At 45.3% G+C, this 27,701-nt stretch overlaps 1 protein-coding gene across 1 annotated transcript in view; it reads right to left on the reverse strand.

The window, feature by feature from the left end:
* Positions 1-24,572: 24,572 nt before the first annotated feature.
* The window catches only part of DPT (dermatopontin), a 35,051-nt gene continuing 31,922 nt past the window's right edge, over positions 24,573-27,701 (reverse strand). The window contains exon 4 of the mRNA XM_038370301.2: positions 24,573-26,061. Within this exon, the coding sequence (XP_038226229.1) occupies positions 25,995-26,061 (67 nt within the window). The 3' untranslated portion in view covers positions 24,573-25,994. The remainder of the gene's footprint in view (positions 26,062-27,701) is intronic.

The following is a 27,701-nucleotide window of genomic DNA, read 5'->3' on the forward strand; positions in this document are numbered from 1 at the left end:
AAGTGGCCACCTGCCCTGATGATCATTTACTTTGCTTAAAGAAGCAGCATTATTAAAAGCTAAGGCCCAAATTTTCAAATCTGGTTGCATAAAGTTAGTTGCCTAAATCCATATTTACAGCCTGATTTTTAGGAAAGTTGAATATCCAGAAGGTCTCACTAAATCCAATAGGAGCAGCAGATGCTCCAGTCTTCAGAAAATCATGCCCTACGTGTGGCTTTAGGAGTCTAGCTGTAGGCACCCAGGTCTGAAAACCATGGCCATAACATCCTAATCACCCACACAATTTCTGCAGCATCAGGGGTTTTTCCTAGGAGCTCTCCTGCACAACGTCTGGACGTGTCTGACTCTATCTAGTGTACAGTATGGAAATGGCCCAGATCACCACTTGTAGTGCTATGGCTGTGCCTTTTATGCACTCACTCTGAATTAGAATCATAGAAAATTAGGGTTGGAAGAGACCTCAGGAGGTCATCTAGCCCAACCTCCTGCTCAAAGCAGGACCAACCCCAACTAAATCATCCCAGCTAGGGCTTTGTCAAGCCAGGCCTTAAAAACCTTTAAGGATGGATATTCCATCACCTTCCTAGGTAACCCATTCCAGTGCTTCACTACCCTTCTAGTGAAATAGTGTTTCCTAATATCCAACCTAGACCTCCCCCACTGCAATTTGAGACCATTGCTTCTTGTTCATCATCTGCTACCACTCAGAACAGCCTAGCTCCATCCTCTTTGGAACCCCCCTTCAGGTAGTTGAAAGCTGTTATCAAATCCCCCCTCACTCTTCTCTTCTGCAGACTAAATAAGCCCAGTTCCCTCAGCCTCTCCTCGTAAATCATGTGCCCCAGCCCCCTGATCATTTTCGTTGCCCTCCGCTGGACTCTCTCCAAATCCCTTCTGTAGTGGGGGGACCAAAACTGGGAGCAATACTCCAGGTGTGGCCTCACCAATTCGAATAGAGGGGAATAATCACTTCCCTCGATCTGCTGGCAATGCTCCTACTAATACAGCCCAATATGCCGTTGGCCTTCTTGGCAACAAGGGCACACTGCTGACTCATATCCAGCTTCTTGTCCACTGTAATCCCCAGATCCTCTGAGCCTGATCCAATTCCTGTTGAAATCTTTCCATTGACACTGGATTGGACCCAATAGCATCTCTAAGCATATTCATTTTATGGCTGCATGTGGGATACATTTTTATGGCATTCTGATGTAGGAAAACTAAATACTGGAAATATCTTCGTAGATTGGCTTGTTAAAAGACCAGTTTTGCTACTTTATCCCCAGGGCTTTATTGTTATTTTTTAAATACATTATTCTCTTTTATATACTCAGTAGTTTGACAGTGGAAAACCTTCCATATCAGGACATGGCAAACTCTTTCATTGAAGAATATGATTCAATATAGAGTCACTGACTATATTGTTCACTTAGACTCACTCTTCAGACATTTCCCATAAACCACTAACCAATGCCCATATCTCAGTAAATAGGTCTTAGTTTTGCCTAATGCAGTCCCAAAGCCTAATCTAGTGCTCTGTTCACTGAAATGGGGACAAATCTCATCCATTCCTACCTATCAGAGAAGACAGACACATTGAAAACTGCAAGCAAAATAAGCTCAAGTGTTCTTGGTTGCCAAATCGAGCAGCTTTACATCAATGTCTTCACATCACCCCAGCCTTGACCTTAGATATCTGGCCCAGGACTTTCCAGAGTGGAATTATTCAGATTAGTACAACTGGGTTCTTACAGCCAGCTTCTTATCTAACTCACAGAAGAAGCCACTTTCCATTCTTCTTCCTACCCCCCCACCATGCCCATCTTGCTTCTTCCACTTTCTACTTTTCACTACTAAAGAGGTTCTGCTTGCAATTTCACTATTTCACTAAAGTCCCAGCAATACTCCACTGGGAGATACAATTCTCCCTCCTGCTCCCTGTGTGCATGCCCTCCTGGTACCAACGTTACATGCCCTCATGGTTTTTTACTGGTGGACTAGCATGAGAAGACACAATCCCCACAATAATGACGCAGGCACTAGGTAGTATGCTAAAGAACCTCATCTGTTTACTGCTGGAATTGGATTCAGAGGCAGTTCACTCCGGCTGCTGGAACCACTATCACACTGTCTTCCTCTCCTTTGAGGGCTAGAAGAACAGACTCAGACCTGAATTTCCTCTCAGAAATGCTTCCTTAGGCCAAGGATCTTTCCCATATAGGAGAAGTCACACACTTTGGGAATTGTCGGGGAGTGTGCCATGAAACGTTCACCCACTCAGCCAGCACTGTTAAACAGCTGCTGCATCCCACCCCAGCGGTGGCTGCATTTTAGTGGTGGACGAAGTGATTTGGATGAAAGTTTCTCTATAAATCGTATGATCTTGTCCTTTCCTTTTGAAAAGTGGGCTTACATTTAAAGTTTGGCCTCACTTCTTTTGTTGCTATCCTTAGGTTTGTGGCTCCCCTTGCTCATCCTGTCTCCATCTTTTTGGCACGATTTGTGACTCAGCAGAATTCCTAAGAGTGTTGGCAGGTTTCCAGCGTTATTGGATTGATTCAGCTTTCAGCTCCACTATGTCTTCAGCAGCCAGGCATTTAATAGAAGATCCAGAAAAAGATCCTTCCTTAATGGATGTACCTGTTCTCCTCTCCTTGTTAAAAACAAGTACTGTACAGGTTAGCTCAGTCTGAGCTTGTTTAGAGTGCATCTATACCGACATTAGCAAGTCTCAATTCCGCAGGATGAAGGACACTAAATGAGACCGATTAGAAGAATAAACAAAAATTATGGGGATTTCTTATTGTACCTTTGGGCCAGATTGTGAGCTCCAGGCTCATGAATATATATATAAACTGGTCTGGATCTGGCCATTGGGGAATACACTGGCCATAGGGTGACACAGGGTATGTCTACATTTTCTGCTGTCTGAAACCCTAGATACGTACTCGGGAGGGTTAGCCACTCCCACCGCAGCAACTACACACCATTTTTAGTGCACTAGTTTGATTGCAGCCTAGTGGCTCCGCACCACTGTCCTTGCAGCTCATGGGATAGGGGCTGGCTGAAAAGAACGGGGCATGGCCAGAATACTGCTGCACTCCAGCTACTCTTGGCTGTCACAATGGCCCCTTGGAGCTGTAGAGAGCAAAGTGTAAGTTAGAGCAGCCTTAATGCACAGACTGGGCATGTACTCAGCTGGCCTTTAGAGCAGCGTTTCTCAAATGCAGCCACAGTGGCCACATGCAGCCACCAGGGGCTTTTCTTGCGGGGTAATGTAATGGGCTGTAACAGGGTGGGGGTAGGGGGCAAAATAGCGGGCCCCCCTCCCTGTTGCGCCTGGATGCACCACCTTGGTGTAGGTTGCTGGGGCCACCAGCAGGGGTTGGGCCCTGCTCCCCTCTGGAGACACCTGGGGCACAACACTGGAGGAGCAGGCAGCCGGTGAGTTCCCCACCTTTCCAGGGGTAGTGGGGCTCAGGCTTTGGGCTTTAACCCTGGGGTGGAGGGGTGGCAGGCTCTAGCCAAGGTTTGGGCTCCAGCTGTGCAGCAGCAGGCCCCCGGCTCTGGCCACAGGGTTTCAGGCTCCAGCCCCCCGTTGCCTCCCCCGGCCCCTCACCCACCAACCCCATTGCCCCTGGCCCACGATGCCTCCCCCGACCCTCCATCCAGGGCCTAATTTGTCCCCAGGCTTGTCAGGGCTGAGTAAGTGTGCTGTGAAAAGTGATACTTGTATGTTTGTTAATATCACTTTTCACAGCAGACTTACTAGCTAGCAATAAATACATTACAATGATTTGGACGTGTGTATGTGCATATTTCTTTGTTTTTCCTAAAGCTAATTAAGTATTTTAGGGAAAAGTATGAGAGTAGCTACCAGCAAGAGTTGGTGGCCGCACTCTGAGACCACCAAAAATTTTGTCCTGAGAACCCCTGCCTTACAATACAGAGAGGCACAAAGGTATCAATGGGCATCTTTCGCTAGTACTAAATATATACAAAATAAATAGGTTGTTACATTTAAAATATTATTAAAAGAAATGGGCATGTTCTGGGAGTTAATCTTAGAGGAATTGTCACGTCAGCAGGGAGCAGTGCATCGTGGAACACATTGCACTGCACACTGAGCTACATCGTGATATGGATGCCACCGCATTGCAGTATCAGCTTAAGAGAAACCTGCATGGCTGAGAAAGCCTGAGGAACTAGGCAGGATTTGCTTGTCATTCATACCCCAGGCATAAAGTATCAGAAAACTGACCTGGCATGCGAATGTGATGGTATGACACAAACGTCATCACATTCCCATGTCCCATGTTTGAGTCCACTCCTCCACAAGTGACCATGCTGAGATTTAGTCAGTAGCAGTGACCTCAAACAGCCCAGGGCCCAGATCCCATTGAAGCCAATGGGAGTTAGGTGCCTAAATCCCTTTGAGAATCCAGATCCTGGTCTCAGAGTAGCAGCCGTGTTAGTCTGTTAGTCCAGACCCTGGTCTGTATCTATTTTCCTGGCCTCTTTTCCAAGCCTCAATTTGGAAAAGATTAAAATCCCAACACAACGGGCTATAAAGTTCCTTTAAAACGACATTGGGCCAACAGCAGCAGGATCTGCTCTCGTGGGCTAGGAAATCTTAGATTCTGTTGGAAAAACCACAAAAACTTGGGAAAGATCGCAGAGCTCTGATTTATTTACTAAACTCCCTTCACATACCCACAGCTACGGTTTCTTGCTAACATTTAGGTATGGGTAGCCTTTCTCCCCAGAAATTGGGAGATTAATTCTGTCTATCTTCAGCACTTATACGGCCCCCCATTGCCATAGTATCTGAGCATCTCACAATCTTTAATACATTTATCTTCACAACATGCTGTTGGAGACTATTGCTTCCATTTTGCAGATGGCGGCACAGAGAGACTAAAGTGAGTGCCCTAAATCGGGGTGGCCAAACTAACTAGCCCTCTGAGCCGCATATGACAATCTTCAGAAGTTTGAGAGCCAGGACGTGCCTGCTGGGGTTTGGGGCTTCAATCCAGTGGGGATTGGGGTCTCAGGGCTTCAGCCCCGTGGGAAGCACCAGCTGGAGCTTGGAGCTTCAGCCCGGGGGGGGGGGGGAGTCTCTGGGCTTCAGCCCTGCAAGAGGGGCCTGATGGGGCTTAGGGCTGAAGCCCTGCTCCTGCTGAAGCCCCCAGCCCTGGCAGGCATGCCTGGTGGGGCTGAAGCCTCCAAATCCCTTCCCCTCACCCCCCCCCCCCCCACACACACTGGGCAGAAGCTAGAGGAGATGTGTGTGGCCCAGATTTTTGCCTGGGTTTGTTGGCCCCTCTCAGTCACATGGTGCTGCCAGGCCCCCTCCCTGTGCAGCAGCTGCTGGAGCCAGCAAGCTGGGAGCTGTGCCCATGGGGAGAGGCAATGGCAAACAGCTGGGAGCTGCAGGGAGAGCTACTGCTTTTGCTGCTGCCTCTCCCTGAGGAGCTAAAGCAGCGCCCCTCCCTGCAGCCCCCAGCTGTTTGCCGCTGCCTCTCCATGATGCAGAGCTAACCCCTGGCCTAAGTCACACAGGGAGGCTGTGGTAGCGCAAAGAATGGCACGGGGATCTGTCACGTTTCAGGCAAGTGCGCTAACCCCTGCAGCATCCTTTCTAGGCAGGCTGTTAACAAAGGGAATGGCCATGGGGATCTATATGAGCTGTTTCCAGGGCAACAATCTCCTCTCAGTGCCATTGTGGATGCCTGTCCACTAGGAATCCCTGACTCGGGGTGGGGGGGTGGAGGGGGGGTGTTCCTTTCTACAGCAGTTTTCCCCCAGGGCTCTCTGGTATGACTCAGACATATATTTTCATTGCTTGTCACGCAGAACACAAAATGCTGCTTGAATATTTGTAGTCGCACGCTCCTCTGACAGAACAATGGATTCGTTTTTTCTGCCAGGGTAAATCACCAGCAGCCCTTGTGCCCAGGCAAAGGTTACAAAAGAGGACCTGGTGCCGCTGACCTTTGGGTAACAGTAAGTTCTGATAAATTTTTACTTTCATTACCCTCCACCTACCCAAGTGCGCTTCAGTTCTTAAGCTTCAGACAATTGAAAGCTTTGCGAACAAAGACATGTGACGAACCTGCCTCTGCAATTTGGTTTTAATTGGAGATTTCACGCTCCAGGGGTGAGACATTTAAAGCTAATATTAAATCCATTCCTACAGCCAGTTTGACCTCACTTATATTTTGTTCCTTGGTGAAGATTTCTCCACATCCCCACTGGCAGGCTTCCCTCATCCCCTCCAGGTCTCATGCACCTCCTGGGGCAAAGGCAGTCATTGTTTGATCTACCTAGGTAAAGTAGCAGGGGGTTGGAGGTAGTGGAGCTGATAAGCTCACAGGCAATCCCTCAGCAAGGAACTAGCTCCTGAGCTGCTGTAGACGGGCATTGCTGATTTACATCTGTTTCCCGCAGGCACTTGTGTGGCCTCCAGCACCACCGTATCTGAGCACCTCACACTCTGTACTGTATTTATCCTCCCAGCATGCCTGTGAGCTAGGGCAATGCTACTCTCCCCATGGTATGGATGGAAAATGAGGTACAGAGGGACACAGAACTGAGCCCCAATCTCCCCTGGCTCTGGCTGGTACTCTAGCCACTGGACCACCCTTCTTTTCACTGAGGATCTGGCCACAAAAACATATGCGCTTCCTAGGATCTCGTTCTCTGAATGAGCCTCGCTCCCCACCCTTCCCCCACTACTACATCCCCACCATCATCATCATCTTGGCTGACGCGACACAGTCCCCTCGGCAGCCTACCAGGGCTGAAGTCATTCTACTTGTTAGAACAGGCCAAGGCTCAGCTTTTTTTAGTCTCTGTCTCTCTTTTGGGGGGCATCGGAAAAGTTCATCCGGTTCCTGGGCTAAACAGCCGCTTCATGAAGCCACAGCAGCAGTCCTTGCGCTTTGCACGCATTCATAAGCTTCATTATGTAAATGTGGTATTAACTGTATCGCAAGCACACCCCGTATTTGCAGATCCCATTGCAAATGAATAGATCTGGCGGTGTCTGGAGGCAGAGCGGGCTGCACCTAACACAAGTAACTTGCTCAAGCAGGATAGAGAGCAGGAGAAGGAGTACTCAGACCATCAGTAACCTCTCCCATAGACAAAAGACATTCCAGCTCCAGGCTGAATCAAATGAGCACTGCTTTCCAGCAACAAGGCAGAAGCGGGGTTAATTTTTTGTCCTTCAAAATATATCTGCATTTAGAATTTGTATCCCCTTTAGTGATGTGCTGTGCTCCCACTGATGTTAGGTGGAGTCACGCGTGCTCTTTACCTCTGAATATCAGGCCATGCTTTACGAAAGTGATGAGCACAAAGCAGCAGCTTGAGTCGGGCAGCTGCTTTGCCTATACAGAGACATCAATATACCTGATCTATAGATCACCACTCCCCTGTGATTCCAGTCCTGGGCCCTCACAATTCTACCAGTGCACTCACTCCTGACCTGCAGCACCGCTAGCTATTCCAGTCCTGGATCCTTGCTAGCTGTGTAGCAGCTTTGTGATGTGGACAAATGGGAACTAAGAGAAAACTCAGAGAGGTCAAGGGGACAGTCCTCAGTGAGGGCAAACCAGGATCTCTTTATTGGTGTCAGTGAATTTACACACATTTACAGTAAGCTGAGGATCTGACTCATTGTCTTTTGTGATGTAAATCATGACTACAGAAGTGAGAGTCTAATGAACAATGCCACTGTGCCTTTTAATCCCTGTGGAATCTCAGTTCTAGGTAGCTGGGTCCTATAGATACTCGGTGTTCATATGAAACAGGGCCAAGGAACAATCTCAGAGCACAGACGTTCCCTCCTTAGAAAGTGGGATTGTTAAAGACTAATGCCACAGTTATCCATGCATTTACTCTAGCTGCCAAACTGTTTTTCATTTCTCCCTGGCTTCCTCCTCCAACCCGCCTTTTAAATAACACAGAGAGTAACCAAGAACGATAAATGATATCATAAATGATCTGGAGGATCTCATAAATGATCTGGAGGATGGTGTGGATTGCACTCTCAGCAAATTTGCGGATGATACTAAACTGGGAGGAGTGGTAGATACGCTGGAGGGGAGGGATAGGATACAGAAGGACCTAGACAAATTGGAGGATTGGGCCAAAAGAAATCTAATGAGGTTCAATAAGGATAAATGCAGGGTCCTGCACTTAGGATGGAAGAATCCAATGCACCGCTACAGACTAGGGACCGAATGGCTCGGCAGCAGTTCTGCGGAAAAGGACCTAGGGGTGACAGTGGACGAGAAGCTGGATATGAGTCAGCAGTGTGCCCTTGTTGCCAAGAAGGCCAATGGCATTTTGGGTTGTATAAGTAGGGGCATAGCGAGCAGATCGAGGGACGTGATCGTTCCCCTCTATTCGACACTGGTGAGGCCTCATCTGGAGTACTGTGTCCAGTTTTGGGCCCCACACTACAGGAAGGATGTGGATAAATTGGAAAGAGTACAACGAAGGGCAACAAAAATGATTAGGGGTCTAGAGCACATGACTTATGAGGAGAGGCTGAGGGAGCTGGGATTGTTTAGTCTGCAGAAGAGAAGAATGAGGGGGGATTTGATAGCTGCTTTCAACTACCTGAAAGGGGGTTTCAAAGAGGATGGCTCTAGACTGTTCTCAATGGTAGCAGATGACAGAACGAGGAGTAATGGTCTCAAGTTGCAATGGGGGAGGTTTAGATTGGATATTAGGAAAAACTTTTTCACTAAGAGGGTGGTGAAACACTGGAATGCGTTACCTAGGGAGGTGGTAGAATCTCCTTCCTTAGAGGTTTTTAAGGTCAGGCTTGACAAAGCCCTGGCTGGGATGATTTAACTGGGACTTGGTCCTGCTTTGAGCAGGGGGTTGGACTAGATGACCTTCTGGGGTCCCTTCCAACCCTGATATTCTATGATTCTATGATTCTATGATTCTATGATAGCTCCTGTTGTTGGTTTAATGTTTTAATGCCTTTGTGCTCTGTGTGTCATGCTGGAATACTAAGCGCAGACACTGATGCAATGTTTTAGTCCTTGCCTGCAATGGCCGATAGGAGTTGAAAGAATCTGTACACAGCTGATAATGTGGAATCAGAGACAGCAATGTTGCGGCCAGGGATGCCACTTTAAACAGTTTCCAAATGGGGGGGAAACGATGCTGTCTTCCAGATCTGAGCCTGGGGCGTCATAAAAGGAATTAGACTGGATAACATTTCCAAACCCAGCACACTGGGATCAATGCTGAAACACAGCAAATAAAATCCCTGAAAAACCCAGCACTCATGCTACATATCCAGCCTAAGACCTGCAATAGCTGCAAGTCATTACCATTCAATGACTGTTTGGTGGCCTATGTGAAATAAATGTATGGTTTCAAGCCAGTTTCTAGTGAAAAAAACACAGCAATTAGCTGTAATTGGTCCCTTTGTTGTCAGCATCAGCAGAACAGTTGATGAGTGAATGAGCCATAAGGATTCAACTATTGTCTCAGCTCCAGGTCAGGCTTGAAGGGTATGGCTGGTGGACCATATGAAAAGATGTAGTGCCACTGCCCGCGCTGTACCTGTGCTGGGGATGAGAATGCCATGGCTATCCATCTTGAACTGCACTGAATTCACTCCAAACATGTACAATAAAATAAAGACATTATCTGTAGGGCCGAGATGATTTGCTTAGTAGGGAAAGTATAGTTGAATTCAATATCCCAGTGTATAGTTATGACTGTTCCACTCCAAAACCAAAGAACACCCTAAAATCTTAGAGGACTAGTGGAGAACTTGGAGCCAGAGCAGATGGGGGGGGGGGGAGACTTTCTCCCTGGCTGATGGCTCTGCTCCCTCTGAAGTCCAGGGAAAGTCTCCCACTGAGATCAGTGGACTCTGGATCAGGCCTTCAGGCAGTGGGGATATGTTTGTAAATAATTGAGTCCCAAATTAGAGAAATCTAAAAACATGACATGCTTTTCTGAGCTATTGCCTTTTATTACTTATATAGTGTCATAGAGTAGGTGCACATGGCTCTTGGCAAACAAGGCAGGAGAGACAAGGTCACTGCTCCAGAAGCCTTGCAATCAGCATTAGATACAATGCAAACAGAGGGTCCAGTGAGAGGGTGGGTGCAGGCAGTTTCAGAGCAGAAATTTGAGAAGCCAAGTAAAAGAAGACTGATTGGAGACCAGGAAGATGTTGCTTGCCCTATGGGTAGGGGTCTGGAATGCTGTTCATTCTCCCAGCTAATGATTCCTGAAAGGAGACCCATAGGAATTGACTTCATATATAATATACCAGATTCCCTGCCTCCCAAAATAAATCCTGGGGTAGGGGAAAGGAGGAGGAAATCTCTGTGAGGTTCCCCTTGTGGATACTGTCCAACATTTCATCAGGGGGTGGGATTTGCATTTCCCCATGAAATCTGCCACGGGAACTGCTATCACATGAAAACGATTAATAATGGATGATTTGTGCTATTATCATATGTTCTTTTGGTTGATTGAACACATCAGTTTGTTGGGTCAGTGTTTGCTCAGCAGGGATGAGCCTGAACCCAAACCTTAGCCCTGGACAACTCCAAACTTTGAAGATGTTTGAATCCAGGTCTAGATCTGAATTTTGTAGTTTGGTCAATACCTCTATAGTGGACCGAATCAAACCCTGGATCCAGTTTCCTACAAACATAGAAGTTCAGATTTGTATCCAATTTTGTAGCATAAGTCCATTTATTTTGCTTGTTGGGAGTGTTTGGTAGAGGTTTCACTTTAATTCGTTTCTCCTACTGTCTGTTCATGCCTCCTTTCCTTATGCGTGATCATTCTTCCTGCTTATATCTTTGTATCTAATACCTCTTCATTGACTTGTTCCCTTCTGTTCTTTTCTTTATCCATTTTCTTTGATCTGTGGCCAAGCACTCTTAACACAGACTAAAAAAAAATAATTGAAATCAACATTACCAACTGGCTTGGATTCACCTGGCACATTGCCTATCTTTCAGGAAGATATTTGATTTACGGTGTTGGCTTTTTAATTTAGAAAGTTATTTGGGATGTTATTGCCAATTTCTTGACTTGTTTATTGACTTCAGACGTACGTTGGTCATCATAGCTGTTTGAATCCGAGTGTACCGTACTGTATGTTGTTTTACAGAATTTCACCACTGAAAATTCATAAAATTGCTTGGTAGTTCTCTTCTCTTTGCTCCTATTCTTGGCATTCCATGAGCAAGGGAAATGCTGGGTTAACATGCTCTTGCTCAATTTGTTTCCTTCGACGTTCCACCCACAGTCCAGGCTGCCAGTTACTTAGGGCCAACTTCTGCCGCCTTAGTGATTTGTTTTTCTCACTCACGGCCTGCAGATTCTGGCCCTGCATCTGGGATCTTGTGTCCTGATCCTACAAAGGTTTATTCAGGTATCTATCTTTGTTCACTGCGAGTAGCCCCATTGACGCAGCGTGTAAAGCTAAGCACACGCACACATTTTTGCATGATTGGGGCCTAGTGGAGGACTAGGGAAGAACACCCATTGAAGTCAATGGGGGATGTCCACTTCATAGTAGGGTTTTATGCCGGGAGGACTGAGGCCTCCTAAATGTATTGTGTGTGGAATCTAGTTTTTTACATACTTGATACAGGTGGTAAAATCCTGTGTATTCTTTTACAATGATTTTGTTTCAGATAGGCTGGGCAAACTCTGCTCCCAGCTCGGTATGATTGTGGAGTGTCTCCACTGACTTTAGTGAAGGCTACATTTACATTTGTGTAACTGAGAGCAGACTGACCCCCTGTCAATATTGTTTATCCCTATATTGTCTTTGTGTGATTTGTGCCCAGATCCGCCACTCTTACATTGAGCAAAAAGAAAAGGAGTACCCGTGGCACCTTAGAGACTAACAAATTTATTAGAGCATAAGCTTTCGGACCCCAATTTTGGAAAAATGGATGCATGTGCTTAACTTTAAGCATGTGAGCAGCCTCAGAGACTTCTCAAAGCATGACCCTGGATTTCTGTGGTGGCAAAGCACTGTTACAAACACATACATAATCACGAATAAAGTAATATCCTCCTTCGTCATGGTACTATCTCTTGGAAGGCAAATCCAGGCATGCTCAGAGCTACAGGGTTGTTATTAGCAGAGCTGTTTCTGCCTACTGCACGTGCTAACAGCTGAGGCACAAAATTCTACTGCCAGTAGAGTTGAGGTTCTCAGGTTTAAAACAGCCTGGGAGTTTTAAAGGGGAAGACCACTGCAATAACCCATGGCTGATGGGATTAAGATGGGCTAGAAATAAAATTTTAAAATGGAAGATTCACTGGCTGCAAGCTCAGGACCCTTAGATATTTAAACAAGTTATCCTGAGAGCCAATTGATGTCCTGCCAGAGCACTTCCTTATACTGTGTACTGGTTTCCCTTCAGCTGTGTTGGCGTCTCTCTTGGAGGATGCTGTGCCAAGGTTATCTTATGTTACGAAATCCCAAGCACTTAACTGAAAGAGGTTTCAATTCCCTCTTGATCATCTAGGAAATATGTCTTATTTCAGCATCACTTACTGAACATTTGGGTGGGGGGTTAAATATGTGAGAGATAGCAACATTGTACAGTTTTATCACTAGTTTCATGATATTTGGTGTTTTGCTTAAAGCTCCAACTCCTGAAGTCAGGTGATTATATGAGAAAGTCAGCTTTTATTACTAAAAAAGTACATGTCTAGCTTTCATGGTTGCAGAGAAAAGCCTGACAAACATGATCTGAGTGTACCTTGAAGGCTCAGAAATCAGAAGGCAAAAGGAAAGAATACAAAATTAATTTTTAAAAGTTTCTTGATTTTTGAGGGCCCAACTTATTATTTTGGGATTGGCAATACTGTTCATACCCTCCTCAATCACCCCTGCCACCTCTCTTGTCTTTGTCTTCATGAGGACAACACCAGCTAGGAAGAGTGGGTTTGTTTGGCTACAAACTCAATTCAATCTCAAATTAAAGGAGACTTACATAGGGGAAAAATTGGTTTATGCCTCCCTGCACCTTTTAAAATTATTTTTCCTCTTTGTAATGTATTAAAATATGCCTGAAAAGGTTTTTTTATTGTTTATTAAATGGTCGTGTCCCCCCCCCCCCCCGGTTTGTTTTTTACCTTAGAAGCAGCAGGTCTGTAAAGGCTGTTCTTCCCTAGTTTTGCTAGAGGACCCATTGAAAATGCCAGAGATGCAGGCTATGAGCTTCCTCAGCCCTTATCTGAAGGGGTAATGGTGTTGAATCTTCAACAGAGGCTGCTTTTCTCTCAAGTGTTTCAGTCAAACACATATTAACCCTATGGGCTTAAGTGGGTCTTGAGGGATGCATAGGTCTTGTGCTGCTCCTCCACACAGGGGTAAACTCCACCCCTTGTTTTGTAGGTGTGCACAGCACTTCACTGCAATGGAATTTAGTCTGAATTAGGGTTGCAGAATTTGGCCCACTCTATGACCCTGACTCAGATCTCATGTGCACTGGTTTTATACCACTGTAGCTTCACTGACTTCAGTGGAATTACTCCTGATTACTACGAGTGTTAGTGAGAGGAGAACAAAGCTGGGTGGATACAATAAGTGTGGGCTAAGCAGTTGTGATTGTGACAGTAAAATCCCACCTTTTCACACCCTGCCACCTAGAACTCCCGGCAAACCTGATCAGTTTTCAAAGTCAGATAATGACCTTGTTTGTGCATCATTTTCATGTCACTCTGCCCTTACTGGTTCTAGCTGGTCGCAAAGCTTTGAAATCTCTCTTGGGAGAGGTGGTTCTTGCACTGTTTCCAGCTGCGACTAGAAGCAGCAGGCACAAGTAGTTCAGATAAAACTCAATTCAACCTCAAGTGCTTATTTGAACCAAACTTCTGCACCTTTTGAAGGGTGCCTATAGCAAGCCCGTCATCTTGCTATTCATGGATTTGACAGCACAGGTACCACAATCTATTTGCTGCCACCAAGGTATGTCTACACTGCAGTCAGAGGTGTGACTGCAGCATTCCAGACATACCTGAAGAGACCTGGTAGCAAGGTACCTTTCTCCATCATAATCATCCCAGCTCTCCATTTGAGGAGGCCTCTCCCCGGCCAGGTGTATCAGCTAAGGATGGAGTGCAGTGGCTGGGACGCAGTCCTGGAATGGGTTCTATCCCTAGCCCTCTATGTAATGTTGGTAAAGTCATTACACCTCAGAGTCAGTTTCCTACCTAGGCAGTGGGGATAATGGTAGCTGCTTTTGAGCAGAATTTTGAGATCTGCAGAAGAGGCATGCTAAGCATTATTATAAAAAGATGGGACCAAATGGAAAATGCACCTTAAAATGTAAATGGACCCCAAGAAAATAAAGGGTAATGGGGTAAGATATGGTACAACACGATTTTCTGTTTATTGCAGGAGCTTCCCTTCCCAAGCCCTTGCCATACAATATACAGAGTTATAGCCACCTCTGGGAAGCAAGGCATAACCATCATGCTATAGAACAGGGCAGGGGCTGCTGAACCAATAAAAATCTCTTGGGCCTTTTATACCACCCCAGCAGCAAAAAGGGACTGTCACGTGTGTGGAAATAGCTCCCGTGCAGAAGATTTCCTTAGCCAGTGTAAAACTAGCAAGAGCGCTGTCTGCTGGCCCTGCTCCTAGCCCCTGGCAGATCAGGGATATGATAAGCTATTCTCTCCTTCCCAGGGCCCATACCAGAAAGCAGAGGGCAAATTAGAGTAGTCCTACAACTGTTCTCACTTACCCCAGGGGCCAGACAGGCCTGTTCATGGCCCAAGAATACAGGGGCCAGACCCTCGGCTGGTATGAATCAGCGTGGCTCCACTCACTTCAATGGAGCTATGTTGCTTTACTGCAGCTAAGGACCTGGCCCTAGGATTGCAAATGTGGCTTAAAGCCATTTGTGCCCCTCTAAACCTGACCCAAGCACAGGATTGGGGTAACTTACAAATAAGTACAAGGGGAGCTGTCCATGGAGAGATCCTGCTTTTCAAAGTCTCGCTCAAAAGACTCCCTTCCTATAAACAATGTGGAAAGGAATTTATCTGCCTCACCATGACACAGAGCTGAGTAGGACCCAGATTTTGAAAGTGTAGTTCTGAGGAGTGACTATTGCAAAATAACCAATCCATCCCGTCCAGTAGTGGCTTCATAAAAGTTTAACTTTTCTGAGTTAGATTGAGTCAGCTCCGCTGCTCTGACATCTGCAGGCTTGCTCTAAAAGGCACTGTACTAGAACAGCACTAGGCTTCTTTTGCTCAGGGCCAGTCCCAGGAGGTGGGTGTATAGGTGTATGGGACATTGTGCTGCTGAGGGTCACAACAGGCCATGTCCTAACTTGCATTATCCACAATAGAGTTTCTGCTCTTGAATAAGCCTAAGTCAACTGAAAGCAGCCACATAGATACACACACACTTGAGCAACTGCATCCACACTGGCAGGGCACTTGCTCGTGTGTGGCACTAAGAACATAACATAAAAACATAAGAATGGCCCTACTTGGTAAGACCAAAGGCCCATCTAGCCAGTATCCTGTCTTCTGACAGTGGCCAATGCCAAGTGCCCCGGAGGGAATGAACAGAACAGGTAATCATCAAGTGATCCATCTCCTGTCGCTCATTCCCAGCTTCTGGCAAACAGAGGCTAGGAACACCATCCCTGCCCTTCCTGGCTAATAGCCATTGATGGATCTATTGTGCATAAATTTATCTAGTTCTTTTTTGAACCCTGTTATGGTCTTGGCTTTCACAACATCCTCTGGCAAGGAGTTCCACAGGTTGACTGCATTGTGTGAAGAAATACTTCCTTTAATTTGTTTTAAACCTGCTGCCTATTAATTTCATTTGGTGACCCCTAGTTCTTATGTTATAAGAAGTAGTAAATAACACTTCCTAATCTACTTTCTCTACACCAGCCATGATTTTATAGACCTCAATCATATCTCCCCTTAGCCGTCTCTTTTCCAAGCTGAAAAGTCCCAGTCTTATTAATCTCTCCTCATATGGAAGCCATTCCATACCCCCTAATCATTTTTGCTGACCTTTTCTGAACCTTTTCCAATTCCAATATATATTTTTTGAGATGGGGCAACCACATCTGCACACAGTATTCAAGATGTGGGCGTACCATGGATTCATTCTGAGGCAACATGATATTTTCTGTCCTATTATCTATCCCTTTCTTAATTATTCCCAGTATCATGTTCACTTTTTTGACTGCCACTGCACATTGAGTGAATGTTTTCAGAAAACTATCCACAATAACTCCAAGATCTCTTTCTTGAGTGGTAACAGCTAATTTAGATTCGATCCTGTTATCTGTATAATTGGGATTATGTTTTCCAATGTGCATTACTTTGCATTTATCAACATTAAATTTCATCTGACATTTTGTTGCCCAGTCACCCAGTTTTGAGAAATCCTTTTGTAGCTCTTCACAGTCTGCCTGGGTCTTAACTATCTTTAGTAATTTTGTATCATCCTCAAATTTTGCCACCTCACTGTTTACCCCTTTTTCCAGATCATTTATGAATATGTTAAATAGGACTAGTCCCAGAACAGACCCCTGGGGGACACCACTATTTACCTCTCGCCATTCTGAAGGCTGACCATTTATACCTACCCTTTGTTTCCTATCTTTTAACCAGTTACCAATCCATGAGAGCACCTTCCCTCTTATCCTATGGCAGCTTACTCTGCGTAAGAGCCTTTGGTGAGGGACCTTGTCAAAGGCTTTCTGAAAATCTTAGTACACTATATCCACTGGATCCCCCTTGTCCACATGCTTGCTGACCCCCTCAAAGAATTCTAGTAGATTGGTGAGGCATGATTTCCCTTTACTAAAACATGTTGACTCTTCCTCAACAAATTATGTTCATCTATATGTCTGACAATATTGTTCTTTATTATAGTTTCAACCAGTTTACCCGGTACTGAAGTCAGGTTTACAGGCCTGTAATTCACTGCATCGCCTCTGTAGCCGTTTTTAAAAATTGGCGTCACGTTAGCTATCCTCCAGTCATCTGTTACAGAAGCTGATTTAAATGATAGGTTACAGACTACAGCTGGTAATTCTGCAATGTCACATTTGAGTTCCTTCAGAACTCTTGGGTGAATACCATCTGGTCCTGGTGACTTATTGCTGTTTAATTTACCAATTTGTTACAAAACCTCCTCTAATGATACCTCAATCTGGGACAGTTCCTCAGATCTGTCACCTAAAAAGAATGGCTCAGATTTGGGAATCTCCATCACATCCTCAGCCATGAAGACCGATGCATAGAAATCATTTAGTTTCTCCACAATGGCCTTATCGTCCTTGGGGACATGTCCCATGGTTCTTTGCATTGCAGTAAGCTGAGCTAGTCTATGAATTCTTTCCCAAATGAACTGTAGGAGAACTTATCTGTCTTTTCTAGGCACATGGAGATGGGGGGGTTATGGGAAGGCATTGGAGGAGTTGCCTCACTTGAGTGGTGCTAGCTTGCATCCGCACTACAGAGTGGTCATGTTGGCAGCTGACGAGTTTTGCTAACTTGGGTTATAGCGTATAGCCTCTGGTAGGCCATCCAAATAGAGTTAAAAGCACCACCAGCTTTCATAGGATAAGAGGGAAGGTCCTCTCATGCATAGGCATCAACTCCGTGGATGCTCCGGGGCTGGAGCACCTATGGGAAAAAATATGGTGGGTGATGAGCACCCACTGGCAGCCCCCCTACCAGAACCTCCCCCAAGCACCTCCTGCCCGCTGGTGGGCCCCACTGATCAGCACCTCCCTCCCAGCCCTACCACTTGCTGCAGATCAGCTGTTTCACGGTGTCTGGAGGCACTGGGGGGGAGGAGCAAGGGTGAAGCGTGCTCAGGGGAGGAGGTGGAATTTGGCAGGGAAGGTGCGGGGCGGGGACAGGAAGAGGTGGGGTGGGGACGGGGCCTTGGGGGAAGGAGTGGAGTGGGGGCGGGGCCTGGGCAGAGTTGGGGGGGGGGAGCACCCTCAGCAGATTAGAAACTTGGCACCTATGCATTTGTGGATCAGTAACTGGTTAAAAGATAGGAAACAAAGGGTAGGAATAAATTATCAGTTTTCAGAATGGAGACAGGTAAATAGTGGTGTCCTCCAGGGGTCTGTATTGGGGCTTATACTGGGGCTAGTACTGTTTAACATAGTCATAAATGATCTGGAAAAAGGGGTAAAACGGTGAGGTGGCAAAATTTCCAGATGATACAAAACTACTCAGGATAATTAAGTCCAAAGCAGACTGTGAAGAGCTACAAAGGGATCTCACAAAACTGGGTGACTGGGCAACAAAATGGCAAATGAAATGCAATGTTGAGAAATGTAAAGAAATGCACATTTGAAAACATACCACATTCCCAACCATACATATAAAATGATGGGGTCTAAATTAGCTGTTACCACTCAAGAAAGAACTTGGAGTCATTGTGGGTAATTCTCTGAAAACATCCAGTCAATGTGCAGCGGCAGTCAAAAAGCTAACTGAATGTTAGGAACTATTAGGAAAGGAATAGATAGAATAGAAAATATGTTGCTTCTATATAAATCCATGGTACGCCCACATCTTGAAAACTCTGTGCAGATCTGGTCACCCTATCTAAAAAAAAAAAAACAACAGATATATTGGAATTGGAAAAGGTACAGAAAAGGACAACAAAAATGATTAGACATAAGGAACAGCTTCCGTATGAGGAGAGATTAATAAGACTGGGACTTTTCAGCTGGGAAAAGAGACGACTAAGGGCGGATATGATAGAGGTCTAGAAAATCATTACTGGTGCAGAGCAAGTAAATATGGAAGTGTTATTTATGCCTTCTCATAACACAAGAACTAGGGGTCATCAAATGAAACTAATAGGCATGAGATGGATCACTTGATGATTACCCTGTTCTCTTCATTCCCTCTGAAGCACCTGGCATTGGCCACTGTCGGCAGACAGGATACTGGGCTAGAGGGACCATAGGTCTGACCCAGTGTGGCCGTTCTTATGTACTCATCTCCAAGAGTTTAAATGTGAGGATGGGACTTGAGTTCTGGGCAACATTCGAGCTATTACTTGAGTTATCTCTGCAGTGAGAACAAGACCACAAGATTCAGAGTAGCAGCCGTGTTAGTCTGTATTCGCAAAAAGAAAAGGAGTACTTGTGGCACCTTAGAGACTAACAAATTTAATTGAGCATAAGCTTTCGTGAGCTACAGCTCACTTCATCGGATGCATTTGGTGGAAAATACAGAGGGGAGATTTATATACACACACAGAGAACATGAAACAATGGGTTTTATCATACACACTGTAAGGAGAGTGATCATTAAGATGAGCCATCACCAGCAGCAGGGGGGGAAAGGAGGAAAACCTTTCATGGTGACAAGCAAGGTAGGCTATTTCCAGCAGTTAACAAGAACATCTGAGGAACAGTGGGGGGTGGGGTGGGAGGGAGAAATAACATGGGGAAATAGTTTTACTTTGTGTTATGACTCATCCATTCCCAGTCTCTATTCAAGCCTAAGTTAATTGTATCCAGTTTGCAAATTAATTCCAATTCAGCAGTCTCTCGTTGGAGTCTGTTTTTGAAGCTTTTTTGTTGAAGGATAGCCACTCTTAGGTCTGTAATCGAGTGACCGGAGAGATTGAAGTTTTCTCCAACTGGTTTTTGAATGTTATAATTCTTGACGTCTGATTTGTGTCCATTCATTCTTTTACGTAGAGACTGTCCAGTTTGACCAATGTACATGGCAGAGGGGCATTGCTGGCACATGATGGCATATATCACACTGGTAGATGCGCAGGTGAACGAGCTTCTGATAGTGTGTGGCTGATGTGATTAGGCCCTATGATGGTGTTCCCTGAATAGATATGTGGACAGAGCTGGCAACGGGCTTTGTTGCAAGGATAGGTTCCTGGGTTAGTGGTTCTGTTGTGTGGTGTGTGGTTGCTGGTGAGTATTTGCTTCAGATTGGGGGGCTGTCTGTAAGCAAGGGCTGGCCTGTCTCCCAAGATCTGAGAGAGTGATGGGTCGTCCTTCAGGATAGGTTGTAGATCCTTGATGATGCGTTGGAGAGGTTTTAGTTGGGGGCTGAAGGTGATGGCTAGTGGTGTTCTGTTATTTTCTTTGTTGGGCCTGTCCTGTAGTAGGTGACTTCTGGGTACTCTTCTGGCTCTGCCAATCTGTTTCTTCACTTCAGCAGGTGGGTATTGTAGTTGTAGGAATGCATGATAGAGATCTTGTAGGTGTTTGTCTCTGTCTGAGGGGTTGGAGCAAATGCGGTTATATCATAGAGCTTGGCTGTAGACAATGGATCGTGTGGTATGATCTGGATGAAAGCTAGAGGCATGTAGGTAGGAATAGCAGTCAGTAGGTTTCCAATATAGGGTGGTGTTTATGTGACCATCGCTTATTAGCACCGTAGTGTCCAGGAAGTGGATCTCTTGTGTGGACTGGTCCAGGCTGAGGTTGATGGTGGGATGGAAATTGTTGAAATCATGGTGGAATTCCTCAAGGGCTTCTTTTCCATGGGTCCAGATGATGAAGATGTCATCAATGTAGCACAAGTAGAGTAGGGGCATTAGGGGACGAGAGCTGAGGAAGCGTTGTTCTAAGTCAGCCATAAAAATGTTGGCATACTGTGGGGCCATGCGGGTACCCATCGCAGTGCCACTGACTTGAAGGTATACATTGTCCCCAAATGTGAAATAGTTATGGGTGAGGACAAAGTCACAAAGTTCAGCCACCAGGTTAGCTGTGACATTATCAGGGATACTGTTCTGCCATCTCCCACAGCTGGATACTGAATGAGTCAAAGACTTCTTTAGTCCTGAAGAAGGATGGCTGGAAACAAAGACTCTGTTGCTGCAGGATCTCAACTCTGAAGTATACACAGAAAAGAGGTCAAGGTGGGTATAATCCTCCAGTGAGCTTATTGTGGGTAGGTGAGGAGGAGGAACTGAAGGGACAGCTGAGAGGCATTGTATAGGGAGAGGAGAATTCAAGGCCTGTCAGTACGTGGTTAGAAGAATGCTCATTTTGGTCTATGAGTATGGGGGTGAATGAGTCATTGAAGAATCTTTCCCATGACAAATGCCCTCACTGACCCACAGAACTACCAGACACTTTGCGTCTCTACCAAAGTCTCTGTCCTACAGAGGAAACCATCCCACCCACCTCCACTAGTGATTGGCCCCTATTTAAACACAGGACCCCCAGTTACGTGGGGCCAGCTGGGCTTTCAGAGAGGCTGAATTTGCATTTGACTTGTGAACAAAACCTGTTCACAAACCAACAACAAAACCTAGCTATGTAAGACTTCAGGGAAGGACTCTCTGCTGGTTCTTAGCATTTTTAAAGTATTTCTCCCTTCCCTGAGGAATGTATGGTAGCATTCAGAATTTATCAGTTACCATAGGAAGTCTGGCTAGGAAGAGCCTTGACAGTGCCTCATGCACTGCTCTAGTCATCAGTAGTCTGTACCACTGCCCTAGCAAGAAACAGAAGAAAACAACCTGTGCAGAAGTAATAATAAGAGATTGTATCTCTGAGTTTTCCTGTGAATTTTCTCCCACCAACGACTGTCTCTCCCCAGCTACTGCAAGGCATCAAAGTAAGTGGTGACACAATAGTTGGATATTGGTAACACCATCCATCCATATGTTTTATAGATATGTAAATATTCCTCTCACAGGCCTCTTGAGGTAGGACACCTAAGTCTGACTATCCCCATTTTGTAGCAGGGGTAAATGAGAAGCAGAAATGAAAACTCAGAATTTCTGGTTCACAGGAAATTGACATTTTGAAACCTAGTTTCATTCTCATTCAGAACAAAACCAAATGTATCAAAATTCCGCATGAACTAGAAATTCTCTAAAATATTTGTTGTGGAAACACCAGCACAGGGTGTTTCCAAAACAGAATATACTCCCCAGACCCTGGCAGCTGCTGACTGATATCAGCATGATTCTTCTCAGTTTCACTGCTGCCCACCACAGAAAAGCAGCCCTAAAGCAGAAAAGAATCATATCAGTTTCAGTCAGCAGCTGCCAGAACTTGCATGGTCTCAGGTGGGGTGCCATGAGGGGTCCCAGTTCCAGGGCAGTGTGCAGCCATATGAAGCCTAGGTTTTCTAGCAGCTCACTAGGTGAACTGGCAGGAAACTGGACAGATTTGCAACAGACACTTGCCTGTGATTTGTCAGAAGTTTGTCAAATCTGATTCATTTCCACAAAACAGTTTGGGTTTCACAAATCAGTATTTTCCAGTGAAACCCTGTTTCTCTGGAAAATTTCCAAACAGCTGTAACAGAGACATTAAAGTGGCTTGTCCAAGATCACACTGCAAAGTTAGCGGTGGAGATGGGACTAGAACCCAGATCCCTGACTAAGGGCTTGTTTATGCCACACAAAAATGAGAACTAAGGGGGGGTGACTTTCGTTGCACTCTAACTGCCCCTTGTGGAGCGTACTGGCATTCTCTAAAAAGGTTCCACTGCACATTAACATAGCCCTGTGTGAAATGTGACAACATCACTGTGAACTGGGCACCTGTCAGAGTGCACCAGCAGGGTCTACGTGGGGCAGTTAGGACGCAACATGTCAGAGTGCTCTAGAAATCACACCCCTCTAGTTTGCACTGCAGTGCCATGTAGACAAGCTCTAAGCCTCCCTCATTCATTAATATGCATAGCACCTTTGATCCCAAAGAACCCCAGAGTGTTCTACAAGCTCCATTCCTGGGTGTAACCATGCTGCTTTCAGCACAAGACCCAGGCAGGAAGCAAAGGCAGCCTTAAACTGACAAACAGTTCAGCCTTCGGCATTAGGATGCTCTATCTTACACCTGGGTGACTATGGCCCCAAGGGGTAATTCCAGCAGCTGGGACTAGCCAGATTGCAGGGCCAGTGTTTTAACCTCATTTTGCACTCGTGTAACTGATTGCACAAGTTCCAAGGCAGCATCAAATCTTTTTGAATAGCTTTAGGCTGTCCTAAACCTGCAGGCACTCCAGCAGAGAAGGCTTTGGGGGCCATTGCACAAAGTGGCCAAGAGAAGCCAAATGCTAGACAAACAGAGGGAGCTGGCAGGAGCATAGAGTGAGGTCAGTCCCATGAGGCAGGCTAGAAGTTTTTAAAAAGAAAGGAGAATATGGCCTAGTGGGTGGGGCACTGAACTATGATTCAGGAGTCTTGGGCTGTGTTCCTGGCTATGCCACTGGCCTGCTGTGTGACCCTGAGCAAATCATTTCCTATCTGTAAAATAGGAATAATCAACATCCTTTCTCAAGTGCTTTGAGATTGTCATGGGATCCACTCATCATACATAGCACCTCCTCCTGACAGCTCTGAGGATTAGCTCCAGCCAGGCATTGCCCTCTTCTAGCAGTATCGCTACCTGGATCCCAATAGGATCTCTTTCTCCCTGTAGCCCCCATCCCTCCCAGAGCTGCAGCTTCTTGCTTGTGACTTGGCTCTTCAGCCAGGTCACTAAAGCCCTCGCCATCTGGGCAAGTCAAAGACCTTCCAGCCCAGCTATCCACTCCAATGCCCTGCACCGCTTCCCAGTGGCTGGTAGGGAACACAGGCCCACCACATTGGGTTCCAGCCCAGGGACCCTATAACAAGCAGCCAACACCTATACTATGCATCCCTTCTTTACAACCCCCTTGCTGCTCACAACTCCTGGGCTTTATACAGGCCTCTCCTGTTCCTGCCCAGCTGAGCCCATTTCTAATTAATGCCTGTTCCCTGTCTCCTTCAGGTGCAGCCTGAGCCATTAATTGGCCTGCCCGGCCACTTCAACTTCTCCAGTCCCAGTTCAACTCCAGTTGGATGGATACCCCATCACAGAGATCTACTGATGTAAAGTACTGTATGAGAACTAGGTATTATATGCAGCACAGTGATTCATTTTACACTTTGCACTGGGTTCTGCAAACCTTTTGTCAGAAAATTTATGATGCTCATGTCCATTTAAAATGCCTGTAACTATAGACAGCTGTAGGAGATTGAGATGATGATTTGTACTACAGAAATACTTAAGAAGGGCCCACAAGATCAGGACTTAATTATGCTAGGTGTTGTATTCAGAGATAGTAAGAGACAGTCACTGCCTCAAAGAATTTATAATCTAAACAGACAAAGGTGCCTAGAAGGAGTGCTGATATAAATGAGAAGAACAGGTGTCTCTCAAGGAGAGATCTTCCTGTGGAGGACCAAGAATTCTATGAGTTTGATTTAACTCCATATCCTTTTCCATCACTACTCTAGTGATGGCCTTTTCCTCTGCAGTGCCTGTTGTTGCACTCTGCTTCATCAACTCTCCATCTCTTCCAATGTCACCTAAAATTTTCTCTCCCTTTCCTGTGCCTCTCAAATTTCTCTTTTCCTTTGTTACTTATTATTTGGCCTAGTAACTGGCTAGAACAGAACCTCACTAATTACAGTGATGCACCCTGTGAGTGATTGGGTTTTTGCAGATTAGTGAGTTAAGTGCACACGCAGGTTAAAAAAGAATAACCCAGGCTACCACATTGCAAAATGTTCTTAATTCATTTATTTGACAAGTGTTTTAATGATAACATTTCATAGTATGCTAGTAGATACCTAGTACAAGAGAGATGCTTGGGATGGGGTAACTGAATGATTGACTCCATTCATGTCCGTGTTTCTCTTGATCTTAGAATCTTGAGTTTGGTGCATGTCTTCATTATGGGACTGATCATGTGCCACTGAAGATGGTGGGAACTTTGTCATTGATTTCATTTGGTGAAGGCTCAAGCCCTAAATGTCTCTGAGTGTGAAAAATCCCATATTTGACCTTTCTGGCAGAAGTCATCAGAAGGTCATCTGTCTGGACTGCAACTGCACAAGTGTCCTTTTGAGTGACATTCTTGAAATCTGGTAGCTCATGGGCTGCCAATTACATGGGGAAGGGAGAACATACACTTGAAAATGAGCATTTCCAAACATCACTCAGGCTATGTCTGCACTGCACTTGGAGGTTGTGACTGGTGCTCGTGTGGATACACTCACACCAGCTTTAATCTAACGAGCATGGCCAATCTAGAAGACATGGCAGCATGGACTCTGATGTGATTAGGAACATCCGGGATTCTGACCCTCCGGTGGCCTGCACTGCCGCTGCTACACTCTATTTTTAGCCCGTTACGTGGATCAGAGCTAGCACAGGTATGTTTTCTCAAGCTGGGAATCACAGCCCCAGCTTGAAGTGTAGGTATACCCTAAGTCTAAAGGAGATTCAGGCTGCTAATACAAACAGATAAAGCTGCTATTTGCACTGATGGAGCTTACTCCAATTTCAAACAGGGCTAAATTCTTCTAATGCAAATAGTGACTTTGCCAGTCCACACAAGGGATTTGCACTAGTGCAGTTTTACCAACGGCTGGAATTGGAGCAAATCCCCAATATGGACAATGCCAAGATCCTGGCAATATGAAATCTTTCTAGAGCACAGTCTCAGTTTTTAAACGCTGAGAAGTGGGAAAAGACCATTGGGGTTTGTGTGCCAACTAGAAGGTGTGGAAAAAGTAATGAAGTGCACACGGGAGAGCTTCTACTGTATTTTAACCTTGTATGCAGTGGTTTGGGGATGGGAGGCATTTGACACAAAGGTGATACGCAAAATAATGTTGCACATGTGCGAAGTGGCTAAATACAAAAAGAAATAACTGCTAATAAAATGTGTGTATATCATAAGCATTTTAGCTGTGAGATGCAGCTACACATAATGTTCAAGGGCGTCCTCCAAGGTTGCAGCTGCAATCATGTTACTAGACTAAAAGGTGCCGTGGGCTGGTACTGCCGTTATCAGTTCCACAGGCAAAGGAGAAGAACTGTAACGTCAGCAGCCAGCTGATGCTGCTTGATGTTCTCTTTGTGAGTTTAATTGCCCCTTTCCCCCCCACCCTCACCTCCCCAAGTTTGGTATAGTCAATATGTCTAAAGGTTTTGAAATTGACAGTCAAAGTCTGTCATCCTGCAGATGATGAACTTCCACTGACGATCCCTGCGGGGGAAGAGAGACAAAAGATAGACATTAATGAGGTGAGGGCAACTGCAGAGGATAAAATTATACAAATGAGAACAACTTTGCACTAAAGGTGCCTCCAGCTAGCAAACTCTGTCTGTCAGCCACTAGCCCAATCAGTCTTCCTCCAAGTGTTACCTGCTGAGCTGTTATATTTCGGAAGGAAGCTGAATATTTCAAAAGATTGATAATGCCCTGCCCTGCCCTGCCCCCTGACAAACGTAAGAGCATAAGGCAACTGAATTACCCATCAGACGATAATGATTTTTGATCATGATCTATCTCCAGTAAGCTTCAAACCAGAGACTAGAGGAGAAAAGCCAGGCTGGTTATGATCAAAAGTGAGTGCTCAGGTGATGAGTTGCTCTGTAAACTGTGGTACATGAAATGGGTTGGTCATCTTCAGCTGTCATACGGTACTGGGTAACTAAAGAATTCAGACATAGAGTAAAATATTGGCAGATGGCAATTGTGATTTAAATTAGTAATGAGTGGCTCTCCAAAGTTTGGAGGTTTCCAGAAGCTCTGATACAGCTAATTGTGTGAGCTTGAGTCTGAATGCTGGGTTGGTAACATTGTGAGAGCTAGTCCAGGCAAAGGGGAGATTTCCTTCCCAGATCCATGCACAGTCTTTGTCTGCTGCTGGCAACCCCATACGGCGCATGCCTCTGTGCATTCATGAAAGACAGGAGGCACTATAGCGAATGGAAGACAGATGCTGATCTCACATTTGCTGGGATGTGACTCGATTGACTTCAGCTGAGTTACTCTTGACTTATACTGGAGGGACATGAGAGAAAAATTTTGCCCCCTGGACTCTCTATAAGTAAAAGTCCTTTCAGTTCAGTTTTAATGTACTGTACATATTATTATGGTAGTTTTCCTCATTTTAACAGAGTATTATTTAGAACAGTGTGTCTCTCTCATTAACCAGCGGGGTTTAATCTTTTTTTTTTTTTTTTGGTTTTTGCTTGGCTATCTAGTTTTGACTGTTGTTTGCTGACACATATATCACCAAGGGCTAATATAACGCCAAACTTATTTTTAGATTCAATTTAAGAAATCATCACCTGTGGGTACATGCATGCTGATCAATAAGCATCGGATGCATCCGATGAAGTGAGCTGTAGCTCATGAAAGCTTATGCTCCAATAAATTTGTTAGTCTCTAAGGTGCCACAAGTACTCCTTTTCTTTTCAGGTTAAAGTAGCTGTCAGGACATAGCAACTTGGTTTTTAACTCAAATCAGCCCCTCAAATTCAATCCCAGGCTCCCCTGACCTGAGTTAAAGCTGAGCTTTTGTGTCTTAACCTGAGTTAAGAACACACTGACCTATTTTTGCAGTGTAGACATACCCTTATTTAGGAAGCAAAGCTTTGCCGGTTACTTTCACTCTGGTTCTCATGTACCTAGTTCTGTTGTTATCTGAGGAAACCCGAATACTTGTTTCCAATTAAATTAAAAATTTACACTATTTCTAATCCCAATAGATTTGATTTATTGTTGTTATACGAAACCTAACTGAGAGCCTAAAACACCTGATAGTTTAGCTAATCTATCTGGGTAGTCAGTAGGGTGACCAGATGTCCCTATTTTATAGAGATGGTCCCAATATTTGG

This window comes from Dermochelys coriacea, chromosome 1, assembly GCF_009764565.3.
Source record: "Dermochelys coriacea isolate rDerCor1 chromosome 1, rDerCor1.pri.v4, whole genome shotgun sequence".
In the NCBI taxonomy this organism is placed as follows: Eukaryota; Metazoa; Chordata; order Testudines; family Dermochelyidae; genus Dermochelys; species Dermochelys coriacea.